The following is a 19,465-nucleotide window of genomic DNA, read 5'->3' as shown; positions in this document are numbered from 1 at the left end:
TTACTGGTAGTATTATAACATCCATCCCCAAAAAATACTTACAATATTACTTTTGTAGACACCCTCCTACTAATTTACAACCCAACGATCCAATCACATCCTTCGACTGGTTTGTGTAATCGGGGAGGAAACCAGTTTGGAAGATGGAAATACTTTTATTCAGTAACTAATTACTAATTAATCATTACTTTGATTTAACAAACAAAAATGGATTTTAATCATCTTCATAATATTACTTTTGAAAAGAGGAATGAGTAATAAATAACATTGCGTGAGTAACTAGCCCGACACTGAATCCTCCACAGTGCCGTGAATAAAAGGATGTTTTCCACAGTCTCAGAAAAACACAGTTCAGACTCAGGAATAAACAATAAGTTATAGAAATTAACTTCTCATCAGCAGTGAGTTTGTGAAGCGTGTAAGTAATATAAGATTAACTGTGTGTGTGTGTGTGTGTGTGTGTGAGAGATACCTTTTCTAGTTGCTCTATGCAGCCAGTGTGAACAACGATCTTACAGGCAGCACATTTCCTCCTGGGGGCCGACTTCTTAAAGGAGAAAACAGACACACACAGCACAGAGAGCGGTGAGACACACAACAGACACGCATCTAACACGCCACAAACACACAGCAAACACAGCAAACACGCCACAAACACACAACAAACACACAGCAAACACAGCAAACACGCCACAAACACACAGCAAACACACAACAAACCGTACAGAGACACTTTTTATAGTTTTAGTTTGTTTATTTCTGCCTCCTTTCTTAATTTATTTTATTTAGTTTTTAGTATAACTTTTATTAAAAACTAAAATCAGAGGTGCTGGTGGGCAAATTGTTTAACTACGGGACACAGACAGGCTTCCAGTCTTTATGCTAAGCTAAGCTACCCAGATGCTGGCTGCAGCCTGATATTTTTATATTATATATTTATATTTCCCATTAAGTTCAAGTATTGCTTTAATTATTGAGCAAAACAAAACTATGTGTGACAATAACTGTGTTTATTTCACGGTGCAGCTGGCAATGAAAATAAAGTGCTGCTGTCCTTCAATCAATCACACTGCTCTAACGACACATGAACTACTCATTATGGGTAATAATATGACAGCTGATAATGGAGGGTCAGTCTGGACGGATACAGAGCGACACTGACACACTGCTACTCTCATATTAAAGACAGACTTTCAGTTCCAGGTGTCTCTGGTCGGCTCTCAGTAATCTCACAGGGTCCAACCACAAAACCTCCTTTATCAATGAATACTGACGTTAAGGAAACGCTCTGATAAACTGTGGCTGACGGCTCTTGGAAAGCATGAGTGGAGGAACTTTTACTGCACGCTATGGTTACATTTAAAAGCTGATAGAAATCTCTTTCATCATCATCTTTGACTTGTATTGAGAGTTTATATAACACTACAATAAAGGTTTTAAAAGAGTGAAAGAGGAACTAATGCACATTACACTGTTCCTTACAGTAAGCAGCTTCATTCAGTACAGCAGTGATACGACCTGTAAAGTCCATTTACTCAGCTACTGTAACAGGAAGCAGAGAGCTGTTTGCTTCCACATAGTTAGGGAGGAACCTGTCGCAGTAGCCAATAGCGCTGTGTGTTAACCCCCCCCAGTCCAGCAGCTGTAGTGGATCCAGTAGCTGAACAATAGTCCAGACTGGGACTGACTGCAGGGTCTGATGGAGGACAGTTTGAGGACAGGGAATAAAGTCTTTAGGTTTATTTGCTCCTGCCACCCCAGGGTTAAATCAATAAAACTGGGTTCACTTTATGATTTTCTTGCAATGTTTTAAACTAAATAAGATTGAACACAGAAATCTACACAATATATCGTCTTTATCAAACTATAGAATCCTTTTTTATTTCTGGAGTCGAGTATAAACTGTGTCAAATATTTGCTTTCGTTGTAGAAGTGAAACTGATCTTTGACTGATTTGAATCTTCACAGATTCGTATCACAAACTGTCTCATGATAAATCTTTACCTTCCTACCATTATTCAATCAACCATGTAATCTATATATAATCTATAAGATAGTGAAAAATGTCCACAGACAAATATATTCAGGTTCAGGTTACTGTCAGGTTCAGGTCACATGACGGTGGACTTGCAGGTCATAGCGGTCCCTCCAGAGTCTCCCTGCACACTACAGCATCTTTCCGTGATGACTGAGACTCAATCAGCCCCATCCAACCGAGCCGGGGCAGGAATGTGCTTATTCATGTCAACTGTGACTTGTCAAAGCAACCTGAGATTCCACCGAGGTCAGGCTGTGCGTTTAGTAGCCGAGAGCGCACGGCGCTGATGGAATATTTATCCAATTAAACAAACGACAGAGAGAGATTATAGTGAATTTATTTTGCTGTGTCTCACCTTGTTCTAGTACGCGCACTGTAATAACATACCATCAGAGATACAGATATGTCATTATCTTAAAGGTTATTTCTGGGCTGCTGTTTGTCAGCGGCGTGCGGATGGAGAGAGGATCTATAATACCTGTAATTTAAACACTTTCTACACAGCTCGCTCAGTCTGAACGAGTGATTTCTTCTGCTGCTTTGTAGACACGGTTGGTCTGAGTGAGAGCGGGGCATCCTGTTTAAAACAATGCCAAATCACCGGACTGTATTTAGAAGCACACAATACGCTCCATTAGCAGAGCGCCGGGACCACCTGCTCTGAGCACGAACGGCGACTGACCATAATTTGACTCATGAATCAGAAAGGATTGAATTTTATGCATGAGGTTTTTGCAGATTTTAAAGTATTGAGCGATTTTTATGTGAAAGCAGCGTTTAATCCCACATGTATTTATTCCTAACATACACAGCTGCACTGAAACCAGTTTTCTACTGAACAGCTCGATTTTAGCTCTTTTTCAGACCATATTCTGTAGAAAGGAGAAACTTCACTGCCACAATCAACTGTCAGCAGCTATATTTAATCCTCTCTATGTAATGCCTGGCTCGTGGCCAGCGTCGGCCAGATCAACCAACCGGGTCGCTTCACAAGCTTTTAAAAGTCGGTGACATTAACCAATACCTGCGGCCGATTCTAAAGTCATCGATCCTCAATGGAAGTGACGTCTGCTTTGATAAACACGCTGCTGAAAGAACCGGATTTATTTATATAAAAGGGGACGTGTTCCAGTCTTATGGAGAACGCGGCCCAGGTCGCTTTATCTGTACAGAACCTTTCAACAACAAGGTCATTCAAAGTTCTGTGTGGTTACATAAGACAGGAAGGATTAACTACACTGTACAAAACACAAGTTGGGAAAAGTCTGAATAAAAAAAAAAACTAACTCAAACTTTTTTGCCAACCTGTAATCTTTTGTTGAGAAAATGTACTTTTGTTTTTTCAGAAAAACTGAAACTTATCTGAGTTTTAGAAACGAACCATTCTGATATTAACAAATGTTCTGATCCATTCAGAGTAGCAGAGTTTTTCCAGTGAGCCCTCTTACTCTGTTTGACCTGCAGGGAACAGAACCTTAATCGGTATCACTGGGAACACCTGTGTTTAACCCTACTGTTTTATGTCAAAATGGCTGCTTTGAAAAAGGTCTACTGACTACAGCTTTCCTCTAACCGTCGCATAAATGTGGCCACAGCACAGAAATACAATTCAAACTAAATATATAATAGCCGCTCTCGTCCACACACAGCAGGCAGCGTGCACACTACTCACTGCGGTCTTCAGGAGGCAGGTGTCCTCTCCGAGGTAACAGAGCTCTCCTGAACAACTCGTCTCCATCCACAGGTGATCCCCGTTCACCGCGTTCTCCTGCAGAGACAGACCGAGAGAGGAAATAATGACATAATAACTCACATTATCCTCGTGCGTCTCTCACTCAAGACTATTTTCAGTCACATTAAACTGCAGCCGTATGCACATAAACACTCTGTAGTGAGAGCGGTCAACGAGTGTGTCAAGCACGTAATTGCTGCTGCTGAGTAGGTGGGTAATTTCACAGTGTATGTTAATCTAAGGTGCTAATCACAACACTACAGGAGCCCCGATTCAAGCGAAAACACACACCTTTACGCATCACAAACATGTAAATGTGAATGATTTCATGCATGTAAAAGGGATGTGACTGGGATCAGTGAACAGCTCTTAGCAGGCGTCGTACTGCCGCTGTATTTATAACACAAACACAGTTCATATCTGGATTGAGATTAGAAATATATTTTATTTCTGTTCTGTTTCAGCACCTAAAATATCATAATATATCAGAAATATCTTAAATTAATCCGTCAACACTACAACTAACTGGGTTAATTGAGTTTATTTCAACCGGTTTGATGACGGGGATACAGAGCAGAAGAGTGTTTAACAGTGACTTAACAAGGCAAATATGTTAATAATAGTTATTAGAGACTGAAATACAACCGCAGAAGGAAGAGGAGAGAACACCAATAATATATATATATATATATATATATATATATATATATATATAGAGATAAGAAGAACTACAGCTGTCTAATCTTTTTCGAATCTCTCTCTCTCGCTCGCTTATTAAAATTTCAGCCCAAACTGTTTCTGCTCCGGTTTCTAACCTTAATCTTTAATTATACAAACCCTAATAGCTCGAAAGGCTGGAAAATATCTCATTATTTATTTTTTTTGTCATAAGTTTTTAAATACACTAATAATCATTAATGATAATTTACTTTCTCTTGAGAAAAACTTGAGTGTAAGTTTTGGAAACACAAAAATCTGTATTTCAGAAATTGTTAAAACTCATTAAAGTGAAAAACTAAATGATTTAATATTTTCAGTGCAACTGTTGTCAGGCACGAAAATAAAGTCCAGAATTTTTTGTTACTAAAACTCAAAGATTTAGAGTTTGAGTTTGGATCAAACCTTAAACATTATGTGAACACAGTTATTTGAAATGATGAGTGTAGCTCGGCCTCACCAGTTAATCAGCCTCATTAATTCCCTTTTAATGGTCATTTATAGACATTTCCTCCTTTCTATACCAAACGCCCAAATAAACGAAATAAATCTGTCCTTTGTTCTGCAGCTTTTCCGTCATTTTGCTAAAACCTCTGAGTGAATATGGAAGATCATCAGCGTGTACATTGAGCCATAGAGCGGCAGTAACTCAGCCCCTCAGTGTATATTAATGAGTGATTAGGTAAATGATGATATATGCCTGTGTGTGTGTGTGTGTGTGTGTGTGTGTGTGTGTGTGTGTGTGTGTGTGTGTGTGTGTCCTGCAGAGAGCTAAAGGCCAGCGATGACGTGGTGGAAGTGTCCCTGCAGACGGAGCCGGAGGGGAATCTCAGATGTGAGCCGACAACAGTGTGTCTACTTCCAACTCCCAATTAATACCACAGCACCTTTTATTTAACGTTCATTATGGACGCAGCATTCACTGAGAGCTGCTTATACACTGAAATACGTCTCATAGACAGAGGAACAACTACCAGCAGACTCCACACTGACGTCCTGTTTGTGAACTGGTATTAGTATTTCAGATGGCGTGCACTGTTTGTTTTCTGCGCCCGGCGAGCACCTACACAGATGATCGGGAGTAAAAACCTCGCTCTGCCACACAGCCCTTCTTCTTCTCTTGTTGAATCAGATAAAAATAGATGCGTGCCTGTCTTCCACTGGGCCCGTTGTAAACAAGGTAAAGTTGGCAGCTGCTTTTAGAAACACAGACTATCATTACAGAATCAGCTCTAACGGGGATTGTCTGTGTGATTATCACAGACCACAACAGCTGCAGGAGAGAAGCTGTGATGGAATTTATAGATGTTTTGTGTTATTGATCATTTCTCTAGGTTTTTATTTATCTTTTTATTTTAAAGCACCAACTTACCAAGGCAAATTCCCTCTATGTGATACCTAGTCTTAGTTATTTGAGCTAATGTTGCTTTCACTTAATGATTAGCCACATATTTGTTTGTTGCTCCCTCTTTGCTTTTTGTTCACTGCCTTTATAAAGTGAAAAATGTTTATACATTTAACATAAGTTGACTTTTATTTTGAAGTAAGTCAGTCACAGGAAGTAACGGTGGAATAATGGTGCAGCTCTGATGTGAACACACACTCCACCTTCAGGGAGAAACCTTTGGATTATTTTATCGCTGATTACAGAAGATTTTCAACCTTTCACTTGATTTGACCTTCTGCTGAAATGCGGTCTTTTATAAAATTGCACCCTGATGATGGGATTCGTTTTTGTCATCACAAGATTGCAAATAGTTTGAGTCATCAGCTGGAGAATAACAGGAATTATTTGGAGGTCTTTGTAAGGTGAAATAGTTTTAGAACTTTTTATTCACATGGATTTCAGTGGATAATGATGCCAAACAAACTTTTTGTTGACTTGTTTCGTGACATTTTTCAGAGCACTCTCCACATCAACTTGGCATTTCCCGAAGCTCAGAGCGTTCGCTGCGTTTCAGACGGCTGTTAAATGTCTCTTTAGCTTTGTGAGGCGTTACGTGAATCAAATCCATTAAGTTCTGTTAAATAAACCCAGAGAAAGTCACATCCCATAAAGTCCTGACTCATCAAACGTTCTTTCCAACGCTCAGCTAACAAGACATTTTCTAGCAATGATCAAAAACCCAACAGAAAATTGCTGCTTTTCATTTCCACATGAACATACGGCTGCTGAAACCAGTCTGCTAACAAATCTGTTGATGGAAAACCAAATGTCATTCAGTGAGTCAGTCTGACAGGAACAGGACAACAGAGACCGACTGTCCGTATTCAGACATGTTGCTTTTAAATACGTGTAGAAGTTTGTTGTTGCTGCTCTGCTCTTGGATTCTTCTGTGCGCTTTACTTCTTGGAGCGTCTCGTACGGGCGGTTACGTTCATGCACTCCCGCCCTGCTCGGCTTCATTACAGGTACTTCTCTTGCCTGCTGATTTTCCATCATGTTTAATCTGTTTTATTGGTAGTAGCGTATTTTATGCTTTTGTTTAAAACTATTAGGTTAGTTTAGTTTGTTTTATCTGCTTTATTATCTTTATTGATGTGGGTCTTTTATTCTTTTAATTCTACCTCACTTAGGTGTGCTTTTATTTTGCCTTATTGCCTCCTGAATTGTTCTTAATCCTGGTTCCAGCCATGTAAGGCACTTTGTGACTTTGTTCTGAAAAGTGCTGCATAAATAAAGTTTCTTTTTATTATTAATATTAGTATAGCAGCACAGCGGCCTCCCATCGCTGAGCCAGGCGGGAAAACAACGTCACTTTCTGTGTAACTGGGGCGATCCGAGAGCAGGAAATCTGAGTGACTGGGCTGTTTGAGTTTTGAGGGAAAGTATTAAATAATCTGAATGTGAAATCAATAAGTCATGTTCTCAAACTAAAAGCCCTCGCTCTTGAATAAAAGAACTGAATACATGAGTTTGTAAAATCTTGCAAAACATCAATTCATATGCAGGAAAATACACAAAAACAAGAAGCACAGAACAGATCTGATGGTTACTGATGATAATATATAAACTGAGTGTATGTGCATGTCTGACCGTCCAGTCCACGAAGGTCCGGAGATCCTTGTTGGGCCCGTTGGACACAGGTGGCAGCGAGGGTTGTGGCGGGCCGAGGTGCTGGAGGCCCGACCGGGAGATCGCTTTCCTACAAACAAACCAAGAAACTTTTATTAACCACCACAGCCTGTAACAGAGACAACGTCATCCTCAACGTGTGACACAGCTCTCTCACCACGGAGCGGCTCAGTCACACGGAGAACTAGTTTTCGGTATAATTTAGTATGTAAATGAATTATTCATGCTATGAGAGCACATTTGGGCGGGTTCTGCTGCAGATATTCAGTGGAGGAGAAGTGGGAACAGCTTGGAGGAGAGACTGCCAGCAGCACTTTGGGGTGACGAGAGAGAGACAGATCCGTTCTGTCGGAGGATGAGTCAGCAGTCGGCTCTCTCGCCATGTTTCTGCCTCGCACCCGATCAAACTTCCTCTTTATGTGTTTCTGTTTCAGCTTCTCCACCATCACCCATCAGATCATCATCTCTCTCCGTCTCATCCGATAGCTCTACATCTAGCATCCATCAGTGACCACTGACCCCTCTTAAGCTCCGCCCCCTTTTGTTGCTCCAATTAAAGTTGAGCAGAACTTCCTGTACTTAGATATGCTACGTGCTAGGCTAATCTATGCTGAAAAGACAACCACTTTTATAAAAAGGTTAACAGATAAAACACAAATATAGTCACATCTTAAGTTAGCAAAATGTGCTAACATTAGATAGCTTACTTAAAGGTCCAGTGTGTAACATTAAGGAGGATCTATTAGCAGAAATGGGATTTAATCTTTGTAAGTATATTAATGAATAATCACCTCAAAACACAACTGTTCTGTTTTTATCTACCGACGCTGCGGATCGTGTGTGTGTGTGTGTGTGTGTGTGTGTGTGTGTGTGTGTGTGTGTGTGTGTGTCTGTCTGTCTGTCAGTGGAAAAGGTTGCACAGAGCATCTGACCCCCCTGCTGAAAGTTTCAGTGGCCGTCGGTCTGAAATGATCAACCAGGACAAAGAGGAGTCCACTTACACACACTGTAACCTGACGACACACACACACACACACACACACACACACACACACACACACACACACACACACACACACACACACACACACACACACATATGCATGTACGCCGCCCTCACGACTCTTGGGATAAAAATAGTATTGCGTGGGTGACAACAGCACAAACGCAAGGACGTATGGGGACTGGACATATGTTACACACACACACACACACACACACACACACACACACACATTGTATACTGTGTGTATATTAGAGCTGAGGCAGCCTGAATGAAGCTGAAGTTGGAGATTATTATGGGGCCTTATGGAGCCAGCCTCTAGTGGCTGTTGGAGGAACTGCAGGTTGCCACTTATACACATGATGACCCTTTGTTCTATGAGTCTGTTGTGGCCAGTGCGATCTTCTTCACTGTCACATGCTGGGGCAGTGGGCTGAGGGTCGCTGACAACAACAGACTAAACAAACTGATCAGGAGGGCCGGTGATGTCGTAGGGGAGGAGCTGGACACCCTGACGACCGTGGCAGAGAGGAGGATGCTGTCCAGGCTTCAGTCCATCTTGGACAATGTCTCTCACCCTCTCTACGACACACTGGCCCAGCAGAGGAGCACCTTCAGCAGAAGACTCCTCTCACCCAGACGCACTACAGAGCGCCACAGGAAATCATTCCTGCCTGTGGTCATCAATCTCTACAACGCCTCCCTCAGAGAGTCAGACACCCCCCCTCTGTAACCTGACCTCAAAACGTAGACTATTATTCTTTTGCACTTTTGTACATTTGATTTTACTGTACATTTGATCTTGTATATTATATATATAGTTATATATATATATTTATTGTGCTGAATGTTGTATATATATATGTTGTTTGTATAATATGTTGTTTGTATATCTGGAGTGTTGAAAGGAAATTAATTTCCCCCTGGGATTATTAAAGTATTTCTGATTCTGATTCTGATGACATTAAAATGTTTTATATTCTTTGTACTCCTGACAGTAGAAGAAAAACACCATAAATACAAAACATATAAAACAGAAACACACAGAAACCACAAGAAGCTAATTTTAGCTCTACATCAGGGTAACCTAACCCTATTCATCGTTTCCTTTAAAGTCCTTTAGTCCATTCAGGGAAGTAACACGATCAGACAGTCTTATTGAAACCACTTATCAGGAAGTGAAACAGAAGGCAGAAAGTGAATGTTTGACATGTTTGAAGAAGTTAATGTAAAACACAGACTGAGCTTGTTGGTGGTTTGCTTTGTTTACTGCAGTTTCATTTTACTGAGTTTGACTGTTTATATTATGTAAATCTACATTAAAGCTCCAGAGATCAGATATATAATATTCATAGGTAAGTTTTCAGTACTGTATAATCACCTGAATATAGGAATCATTGTGTTATTTTACCTTACAATTTACATTTTTTGTGTCGCGTTTTGTGGCCTCTGTACTTTCTCCATCGTACTGGGAAGAGGAGGGTGAACCGAGGGAGTTGCAATCTGCAAATACACCGTTAGATGCCACTAAATCCTACACACTGGACCTTTAAGTTGCTGTAGTTTCATTTGACTCTTTTTTGTTTTGTTTAAGGATACATTTTATTTTGAAAATCTAGATTAAAACAGGAAGTGAAAATATAAAAGATGATTTTCTTTCAAGTTGGTGCAGAAATGAAAACAAGATCCTGATTGTTCAACTAGACTTTGAACATCTCTCTCTCTCACACACACACACACACACACACACTTGTTGCTTGTCTGAGTGAGCAGTGAGGATTATTATAAACTGATTATGGTTGATCAGATATGAATGAATAGGCTCTGTGTGTGTGTGTGTGTGTGTGTGTGTGTGTGTGTGTGTGTGTGTGTGTGTGTCCATTCACAGTGACACAATCGTTGCATGAAAGTGTATCTGAGTGTCTTGTTTCAGGCAGAGAGGGAAAGCCGACCCAACAGCATCAACATACTCATCCTGAAACAAGGTAAATGGGAATACACACTTAAATATGCAAAGACACACACAGTAACACACACACACACACACACACACACACACACAGTAACACACACACACACACACACACACTCAGAGGTCACGGGCAACCATTATATTTGAGTGAGTCTTAATCTACTAAAAGCAGACAGGATCACAGGCATTAAAGCTCACTCCTAAAACACTAAACACACACAAAAAACTGCAGTGTGACGCTTTTCTGTGGTCAAAACCACACACACTAACACACACGCACACACACACACACACACACACACACACACAGTTATTTTAAGTAGATTTGTCCAGTAAAAAAAGCAGTGAAGGGCACCAATCTACGAATATATCCAGTTTAAAAGCATTTAAATAAACAGGAAACAGAGCAGAACACAAATCAAACCACGTCAATCACAAATACTCAGCAGGGTTTCTGTTTCTCCTGCACGTCACAGTTTGTCCAGTTAAAGAAGAAACATGTGTTTTACTCAGTGTCGACATGTTAACGTTACACAGATTCTCAAAAGCAGAGAATAAGAGAAAGAATAAGAGAAAGAATAAGAGAAAGGATGCAGAGATTCTCTGATGTGACCCAAAGACGCTACAAGCTACAGATCAGTGTTACAAAAGGTCGACTGTTATCAGTCCACCTTAACTCCCAAGAGTATCCAAGTTTAAAGCTCTAATCTGTAACATCATCCTCATCAAACAGTGTATAAAGCTCTGGCTCTATGTTCTATATGTAGTTGAGTTCTTCCATTATCCCAAATGTTTCCAACAATGTTCAAACTCAGAGAAATCTGTCATTTTATTCAGGTAACGCTGCGTTTCACCGGTCGCCTGTCGATGGCGTCATATCCCCTTTGTGCCTGCGTCAGCGTTGTGGTTGTCTGCCAGAAGCTGTCATACATTGACTGTTGATCCAGTGTGAAGCCACATTGTTACCATCCTCTGTTTAGATCTTGGTGCTTTTTAACTCTAGATTTGAACCGGATGAAGGATTTTAGTCATCGGACGTCTGGATCTTAAGTTATCAGAGAAACAAGCTGAGCTAACGTTAGCAGCAGCTCGGCTCGCAGCCCCTCCCGGGACGTCCTTTGTCTGTCCAACAGCGTGGGAGAAGCAGTGATTGTTAAGGTGGAACTGCTTTATTCAGTGTGTTTAAGGTGGAACGGCTTTATTCAGTGTGTTTAGTGGTTTTAATCAGCGGGTCTGTTTGTGTTGGAGAGGAGGAGACCTCTGTGGATCATTGGGCTCCCGGTAGAAACCTCCTGAACCATGAACACTGAAGGAATCCTAACCGGGAGAAGCTGACTGCAATGACGCCAATGGTGGTGAAGACAACAACTCCCATGATCCCTCACTGCTTCACCACCTCATCGAGAGAGCCCCCCCCCCAGTATTAGAAACTACGGACTGTATCTTTAAGTAACAAGGTCGAAGTAATTAAAGTCAATCACAGTTAGAATGACGCACTGATTGATCGATGATCGATCAATGATCAATCAATGATCGATCATTGATGTGTTAAAGCCTGATCAGTGCAGCTGAGTGCAGCTGCTTCTACCACCTACTCTCTACTCCTTCCCTTTATCTAACCCTTTCTCTTTCACCGTCTCTGGAACTAATCTCCCTCCTCTTCCTCCTCCACTCTCTCCTCCTCTTCTCTGCATCACGTTCAGTCCTCTCAGATCTTCCCCTCCCGTCACCTCCTCCCCCTCTAATCTCCCTCTTCTTTTTTTGGTCTGTTTGCTCCTCCTCTTCTTGTCATCCTCTGCTCTTCTTTCTCATTCTCCCCCCTTGTCTCCTCTCCTCCTCCTCCTCCTCCAGCAGAGGTGGGTTGTCAGCGTTGCTATGACAACGGCACAGCGGGAGCATCGGCAGCTCATCCAGTAATTATACTGGTAGTGTGTGTGTGTGTGTGTGTGTGTGTGTGTGTGTGTGTGTGTGGTTCAGCAACTTTACAGTAAACTGTAAATGCAGTTACTTAGACTGAGGCCTCATCACCTCATGTGGGATGGAGCACACACACACACACACACACACACACACACACACACACACACACACACACACACACACGATGATGTAATGGCAGTAATTCCTCAGCTGTTTGCTAAAAGCAGATCCTGGGTGATGCTAGGGGTCAGCACTCACTACAGGAGGAGCTGTTTATGGAGCTCAGTACTATTCAGGTGAATCAGGTGGGAAGAGAATAAGCCTCTCGTGGTCGCTGATGGCAGACAAGCCTACACTAGCGTAATGCTCTCCACGCCGCCGCTGTGTATCCAGTTGTGTGTGTGTGTGTGTGTGTGTGTGTGTGTGTGTGTGTGCCCGTCTCAACGCGGCGAGGTTCGCTGATAAAAGTCAAAGCAGAAAAGTTAAGAGCAGCAAACGTAACAAGCAGCTGCAAGTGGGAGGAATGGACGTGTGCAGCAGATTGTGATTACGTGGGAGACGTTGGTTGACAGAAGAGGCACAACTGCAGCAGTTCAGACCCCCCCCCCCAGACTCCCCCTCTGGCTCACACTCTTTACAATATAAGACAGAGCTTCATTGTTTAATGGAGGCTCAGCTCGCTGTGATGGTGTTGTTGCCGATATGGTGCTCATTTTGCCACAGCTCAAACTAACATACAATTAAAGTTTCCAGTCATTTTAATTCATCTCCATCATTATCATGGATAACTACTCTGTACATCTCCAGGTTTTACATCGGGAACAATGTATTTATTTAGCAGGTCCAATGAAATACAATGAGAGTTACTTTTTTGTCACCAACTAATACTTTGTTACAGAACGTCTGGGTTTTTTCAGGTATCTGTACTTTTGTTTTTACTTCCTACATTTGTACACAGATATTTGCACTCCACTTACATTTTCATTACTTTAGTTTTAATGCATTTAAGGGAAATGATTGCAGCTTTTCTGTGGGGTTTTTATTCTGAAAATAAAAAACGACAACTAAAATCAACCCGTTTTGTCTCCATACTCATAAATGGTAGTTTAATGGTAGTAAAATAGAAGATCTGTTGGCCGCATGGTACGCTGACCGTCGTCCTAACATAAGGACCGATGCATATCACTGTCAGGGAAATAAGAGTCCTTTTTAGAATCAGTACTTTTACTAGAGTAAAGAATGTGAGTACTTCTGTGAGACTAAACAGCTGCACACACACTGACAGCTCGCCACCAACAGAAACAGCTCACAGCAGCCAGAGTCTGACATTTAGACCGGCTCATTGGAAGCAGCGTTGGTTTGTTTCACTCGTGTTAACCTGTGTTTCGCTGTAATAATCCGTGTTCCAGGCAGAATTTCAAAGGTTAACGCAGCAGCCACTCACCTGTAGCCGAGAAGCCGGTGAAACCATCGCACCTTTTTCACCCTCCCACTCCTTCCTCCTCGTCCACCTGCTCCAACATTGATCATTATTACTCTAAAAGGTTCCCTCGCTCTTTCTGCTGCTCCAGCGCCGCTCAGACAGCCGGCAGTTATTTCCCCGCGCACTCACAGCACGGCTCAGGTAATTATGCCAATCAACCTGACAGGCAACAGAGACCCGACACCAGACATCTGAGCTCTGTGCTATGTAACAATGTGTGTGTGTGTGTGTGTGTGTGTGTGTGTGTGTGTGTGTTTTTTTGATTCGGGTTGAGCTCACGTAGGTAGTACAGAGTTACGATTTAGCTCGAGATTAGACCTGGTTTCAGATCAGGCTTTAGACTGGCAGCAGTGACATTAAGGTTATAGGAAATGAATGTTAGTCAATGGAAGGAAGAGTGTGTGTGTGTGTGTGTGTGTGTGTGTGTGTGTGTGTGTGTGTGTGTGTGACCTGTGGTGTCCAATGAACTATGACACTGGATCCACTACACCTCCATCCTCAACTCCACCTCTGCTCTGCCTCTTTTTGTTAGATTAGAAAAGAAATCAAACTGATGTTAAATATGGTTGAAGACACACACAGATGTTCTAGATATTGTCTGTTTGTATATTTTATATATTGTATTGTCTCAAGGCTTCATTCCAGTTATATGAACTGATATAAAGTTATGTTGAGTTAGCATCGGCCACAGATCCAAATAATAAAGGCTTATTATTAGTTAGGGCTAATAACACTTTGTCAGTCAGTTAGCGGTCCTATTAGCCAACTGCAGGCTCGCAGTACTCCACTAGCACTGGAGCTTTGGTAGCTGCCAGCGGGGGTAAAGAGGGCAACAGCAGCCTCCCAGTGACTTCAGCCGGGGCTGCATCGTACGATCAGCCCACCAGGATTAGTTTCAGTGAAGCTGGAAGTTATTAAATACAAGCAGAAATGTTAACAGTTTAGATGAAGGAACGTTATCATATTAATGCAAACTCTTAATAAAGTCCAGCTGCTCTGATGAAACCAGAGACATTACAGAGAACTGGGAACAATATAATTATCTCATAATATAACTCACCTAAAACCTCTTCCTGTTCTCATGTGTGAGAATATCTGAGAGCATATTCATCCCCAAACAGCGTCACATTAATAACACACTGTTATTGGACAGTTAAAAGGATAAAAGGTGATATTTTAACGGTCTTTCTCCTTCCTTTCTTCTGCTGCTCTCCATGTTCTGCCTCCTCTCTGTGTCCTTTCCCCTCATCATTCCCTTACAGGTGAACCTGCTCTATTTTTGGAGCATTACGTAAGAGATAACCTGGCAAAGGCAACCTGAGAAAGCCATGCAGACAGTGCATGAGCTCATGCTTACACACACACACACACAGACACTTATCAGTTATATTAAGAGGCCTGACTGTTGGTGCAGTTCGACTGATATGGGGATTTAAAGGCCAAGAACTTTTTTTTTTTAGGCTTTTTATGCTGATGGAGAATTTAATTCTTGACAGTTGCCTGGAAAAAACCCTCAGAAACTGCATTCCAGAGGATTTAAATGTCTCCTCGTGACCAAAAATAGAAAAATACAAGCACTGACGAACACTTTCTCAAATGATACGATGCTTTTAACACAAGGGTTTCCACCAGAGAGAGAGAGAGAGAGAGGGATTGCTCCGCTGTGCTACCATGGAACAGATTCCCATTTATAGCTTCACAAACATTATTGATATAAAATAAGGTTAATAGTTTAAATAATTAGGTGTGTGGTTTGGAGCCAAGGTTGGGCCATCTTTGTCACTTTAGTTTGCTAATAGGTAAATAATATTGGCTAGAATCTGGTGATATGATACGAATCACCATACAGAGGTTACGATACAGTATATTCTGATATATTGTGATACTGTAAATGACACTTTTTATTTGTATTAACACAGTCTCAGGTAATGAGCCCCGCTGCATCAGTGTTAGTACCAAGCTTTAATCCATATTTTAATGGCAGCCACTTAATAAGGAATCAATCAGCTAACAGACGAATCGAAGAAGAGCTGTTCCGATATCGATACCAGTGTCGGACATTGCTGTTTTTCCCAGGATAGCGAAGTCATCAGCCTCCCTGCTCTGACTCTGACGAAGGGTTGACCTCGCCATACAATGCTAACAACCATACAGGCTCTGTTAAATAACCCTCCTCATAAATACTAATATATTTAACACACATGTATCAGAATCAGTATCAGGAAGGAATAAAGGGATCAGAACATCACTAAATCCGGTCTGCAGCACTGATGATCTCAGCCGTCTGACAGAATTATTCATCAAACCATAAACGCTCTACAGACTCCACTCCACTGAGTGCACATTAAATAATCACCAACTGAAGGTGAGTTCATGGCCATGCTGGATAATCTGCTATAATTCTGCTATATGGAGAATTATAACAAAGTATGATGATTTGTTTTGTCAGCTGGGCGAAATATCACAAGCTAATGACGACGTACTGCGAGTTCAGCTGCTCTCATTGGCTGATTGGAGGAGAGAACGAGTCATCAACAGAATGGATGGATGGATCCATATCTGATCAGCACTGTTCGACAGTTTGATCTGAGTTTGGTTGAGCTGGACGGACTCACTGAGAATGAGCTGTCAATCACAAGGTAGCCCCGCCCTAAAGCATACCCTGCTTTATGGTCTGTTTTACTCTAAATGGGACCATCAGTTACTAAATGAACATCATGCTGTATGGAAGAAGACTGAAACTAGAGACTGAGACCAGAAACTCATCAGGAAACTGTTTACTGAGCTCATACATCAACTTCTCCATAAGACTCAATACTATCTGCTTCTTTGTGCAACCAATGGAGCGCCCCCAGCTGGCTGTTACACAGAATGCAGGTTTAAGACCCTTCACAGACCCAGAAGCTCTGTCCGTTATATAAACTACCAACACCTCGAATGTTTCTCACCACTAAACCCTACAGAGGAAACTCCCTTTAACTGCAGTTCAGACTCCTCTGTGGAGACGTTAGGGTCAATTCCCAGCGAACAATATAACAAACACTTTCTCTCTCTCTCCCTTCAATCTTCCCCCTTTCTCTTACATCTCACCCCAATGTCTCTACCTCCCCCCCCTCTCTCTCTCTATGTGGGTCAGTGTGAAAGGCTCGCTCGTTGCCGCTGGTGACACAGCATGCCCAGAGGTGTGTGTGTGTGTGTGTGTGTGTGTGTGTGTGTGAGACAAGAGACAGAGTGCCTGCGTGTCTACAGGCCTCCTCTCGCTGCCTCAGGTAATGAGGTGTGATGGATAAAGGTTCATCACCACATGCAAACACACACAGACGTTATGAGACAGCAGCCGGGAGGGTTTCAGACTGTCGTGGCTCTGGGTTGTCATTAATAACACACACACACACACACACACACACACACACACACACACGCACACACACACACACACACACAGATGATGATTTCGTCTCTCCTCTTTCAGGTTTATGCTTCATGTACATCTTCATTTATTTAACTCCTTCCTTTGCACAACGTTTCCACCTCAGCTCAAGTTTGTTCTTTGTATATTTATATATTGAGTCCTGCTGCGGCGTCCCAGGGTTCGAATCCGACCGGTGGCCCTTTCCCGCTCTCTCTCCACATAGTATTTCTAAATGATTACCAGTAAGGCTGCAAGCAATGATTATTTTCATTATCAATCTTTGGATAAAAGGTGACTTTGTCCACAACCCAGAGATACTCAGTTTACTGTCACTGACCACCACAGAAACATTTGAGAAGCTGAAATCTGGGAATCAAACATTAAGATTATAACTTAACAACTAAAATAGTAGATTCATTTAATAGTTGACAACTCATGAATGAATGAATGAATGAATGAATCCACCTTGCAGTAAATCAGTGATTAGCTACAGGTGAGTAAAGAGCAGGAGATTGTTAATAATATATTCAAACACACACACGTTGTACTTTAACCAACTCCTCTAAGGGAATTTATCATATCGACTTTAAATTCGCTCAGTGCAACCTGAAGACCGCCGCCATTAAACGCCGTGATATTTGTGAATGTGCGTCGAACGGCGCGTCCCTGGCTTGGCGTTTAATTCTGACGTTTCGCCATTAAACAGGAAGTTCAGTGTACCCTCGCTACCACAAACAGGAAGTAAACTGCTCATCGCTGTTACCCCCAATCTATATATCATCTGTCAGCTGCAACACACAACGCAGTGTGAGCCTCGGTCTGACACACACACACACACACAGACACACACACACACACAGACACACACACAGACAGACAGACAGACACACACACACACAGACACACAGACACACACAGACAGACACACAGACACACACACAGACACACACACAGACAGACACACAGACACACACACACACACACACACACACACAGACAGACACACAGACACACACAGACACACACACACACACACACACACACACACACACAGACACACACAGACACACACACAGACACACACACAGACACAGACACACACAGACACACACACACACACAGACACACACAGACACACACACACACACAGACACACAGAAACACACACACACACACACACACACACACACACACACACACAGACACACACACACAGACACACACACACACACACACACACACACACACACACACACACACACACACACACACACACACAGAAACACACACACAGACACACAGAAACACACAGACACACACAGAAACACAGACACACACAGACACACACACACACACACACACACAGACACACACACAGACACACACACACACACACACACACAGACACAGACACACACACACACACACACAGACACAGCCCACAGACACACACAGACACAGACACACACACAGACACGACACACACACAGACACACACACACACACAGACACAGACACACACAGACACAGACACACACAGACACACAGAAACACACACACAGACACACACACACACACACACACACACACACACACACACACACACAGAAACACACACACACACACACACACACACACACACACACACACACACACACACACACACACACACACACACACACAGAAACACACACACAGACACACACACACACACACACACACACACACACACACACACACACACACACACACACACACACACACACAGAAACACACACACAGACACACACACACACACAGACACATAGGAAGGTGACTGCACACATGCCACAACCGACAATAGCAGGAAGAAATCAAACAACACACACAATAACACACACACTAAAGCACACACTAACACACACATTAACATACACACTAACACACACACTGCTGCTTCTTCTTCTGTGGAAATTTATCATCAATCTGCACAAAGTAAATCTCTGATCTGCTCCACGCTGCACAATAATCACACACACACACACACACACACACACACTTCCCATCGGCCAACACTGGACCTGTCAATGTGTGTGTGTGTGTGTGTGTGTGTGTGTGTGTGTGTGTGTGTGT

At 42.3% G+C, this 19,465-nt stretch overlaps 1 protein-coding gene and 1 long non-coding RNA gene across 9 annotated transcripts in view; one reads left to right on the top strand and one right to left on the bottom strand.

Annotated features, from left to right (window-relative positions):
- dgki (diacylglycerol kinase, iota) overlaps positions 1 to 19,465 on the bottom strand; it is a 70,920-nt gene that overhangs the window by 30,565 nt on the left and 20,890 nt on the right. For 6 of the 7 annotated variants that reach the window (XM_051419837.1, XM_051419840.1, XM_051419841.1 and 3 more), the window contains exons 2-4: positions 7,525 to 7,633; positions 3,711 to 3,806; positions 473 to 547 (exon numbers count right to left, since the gene is read on the bottom strand). In XM_051419837.1, the coding sequence (XP_051275797.1) occupies positions 473 to 547; positions 3,711 to 3,806; positions 7,525 to 7,633 (280 nt within the window). The remainder of the gene's footprint in view (positions 1 to 472; positions 548 to 3,710; positions 3,807 to 7,524; positions 7,634 to 19,465) is intronic. The other variant, XM_051419839.1, reaches the window with a different exon arrangement.
- Positions 11,288 to 19,465, top strand: part of LOC127374718 (uncharacterized) — an 89,023-nt gene continuing 80,845 nt past the window's right edge. For both annotated transcript variants that reach the window (XR_007887233.1, XR_007887232.1), the window contains exon 1: positions 11,288 to 11,725. This is a non-coding gene — a long non-coding RNA (uncharacterized LOC127374718). The remainder of the gene's footprint in view (positions 11,726 to 19,465) is intronic.

This window comes from Dicentrarchus labrax, unplaced genomic scaffold, assembly GCF_905237075.1.
Source record: "Dicentrarchus labrax unplaced genomic scaffold, dlabrax2021, whole genome shotgun sequence".
Taxonomy (NCBI): Eukaryota; Metazoa; Chordata; class Actinopteri; family Moronidae; genus Dicentrarchus; species Dicentrarchus labrax.
The sequence above is the reverse complement of the archived record's forward strand: the minus strand, read 5'-3'. Positions and strand labels throughout refer to the sequence as shown.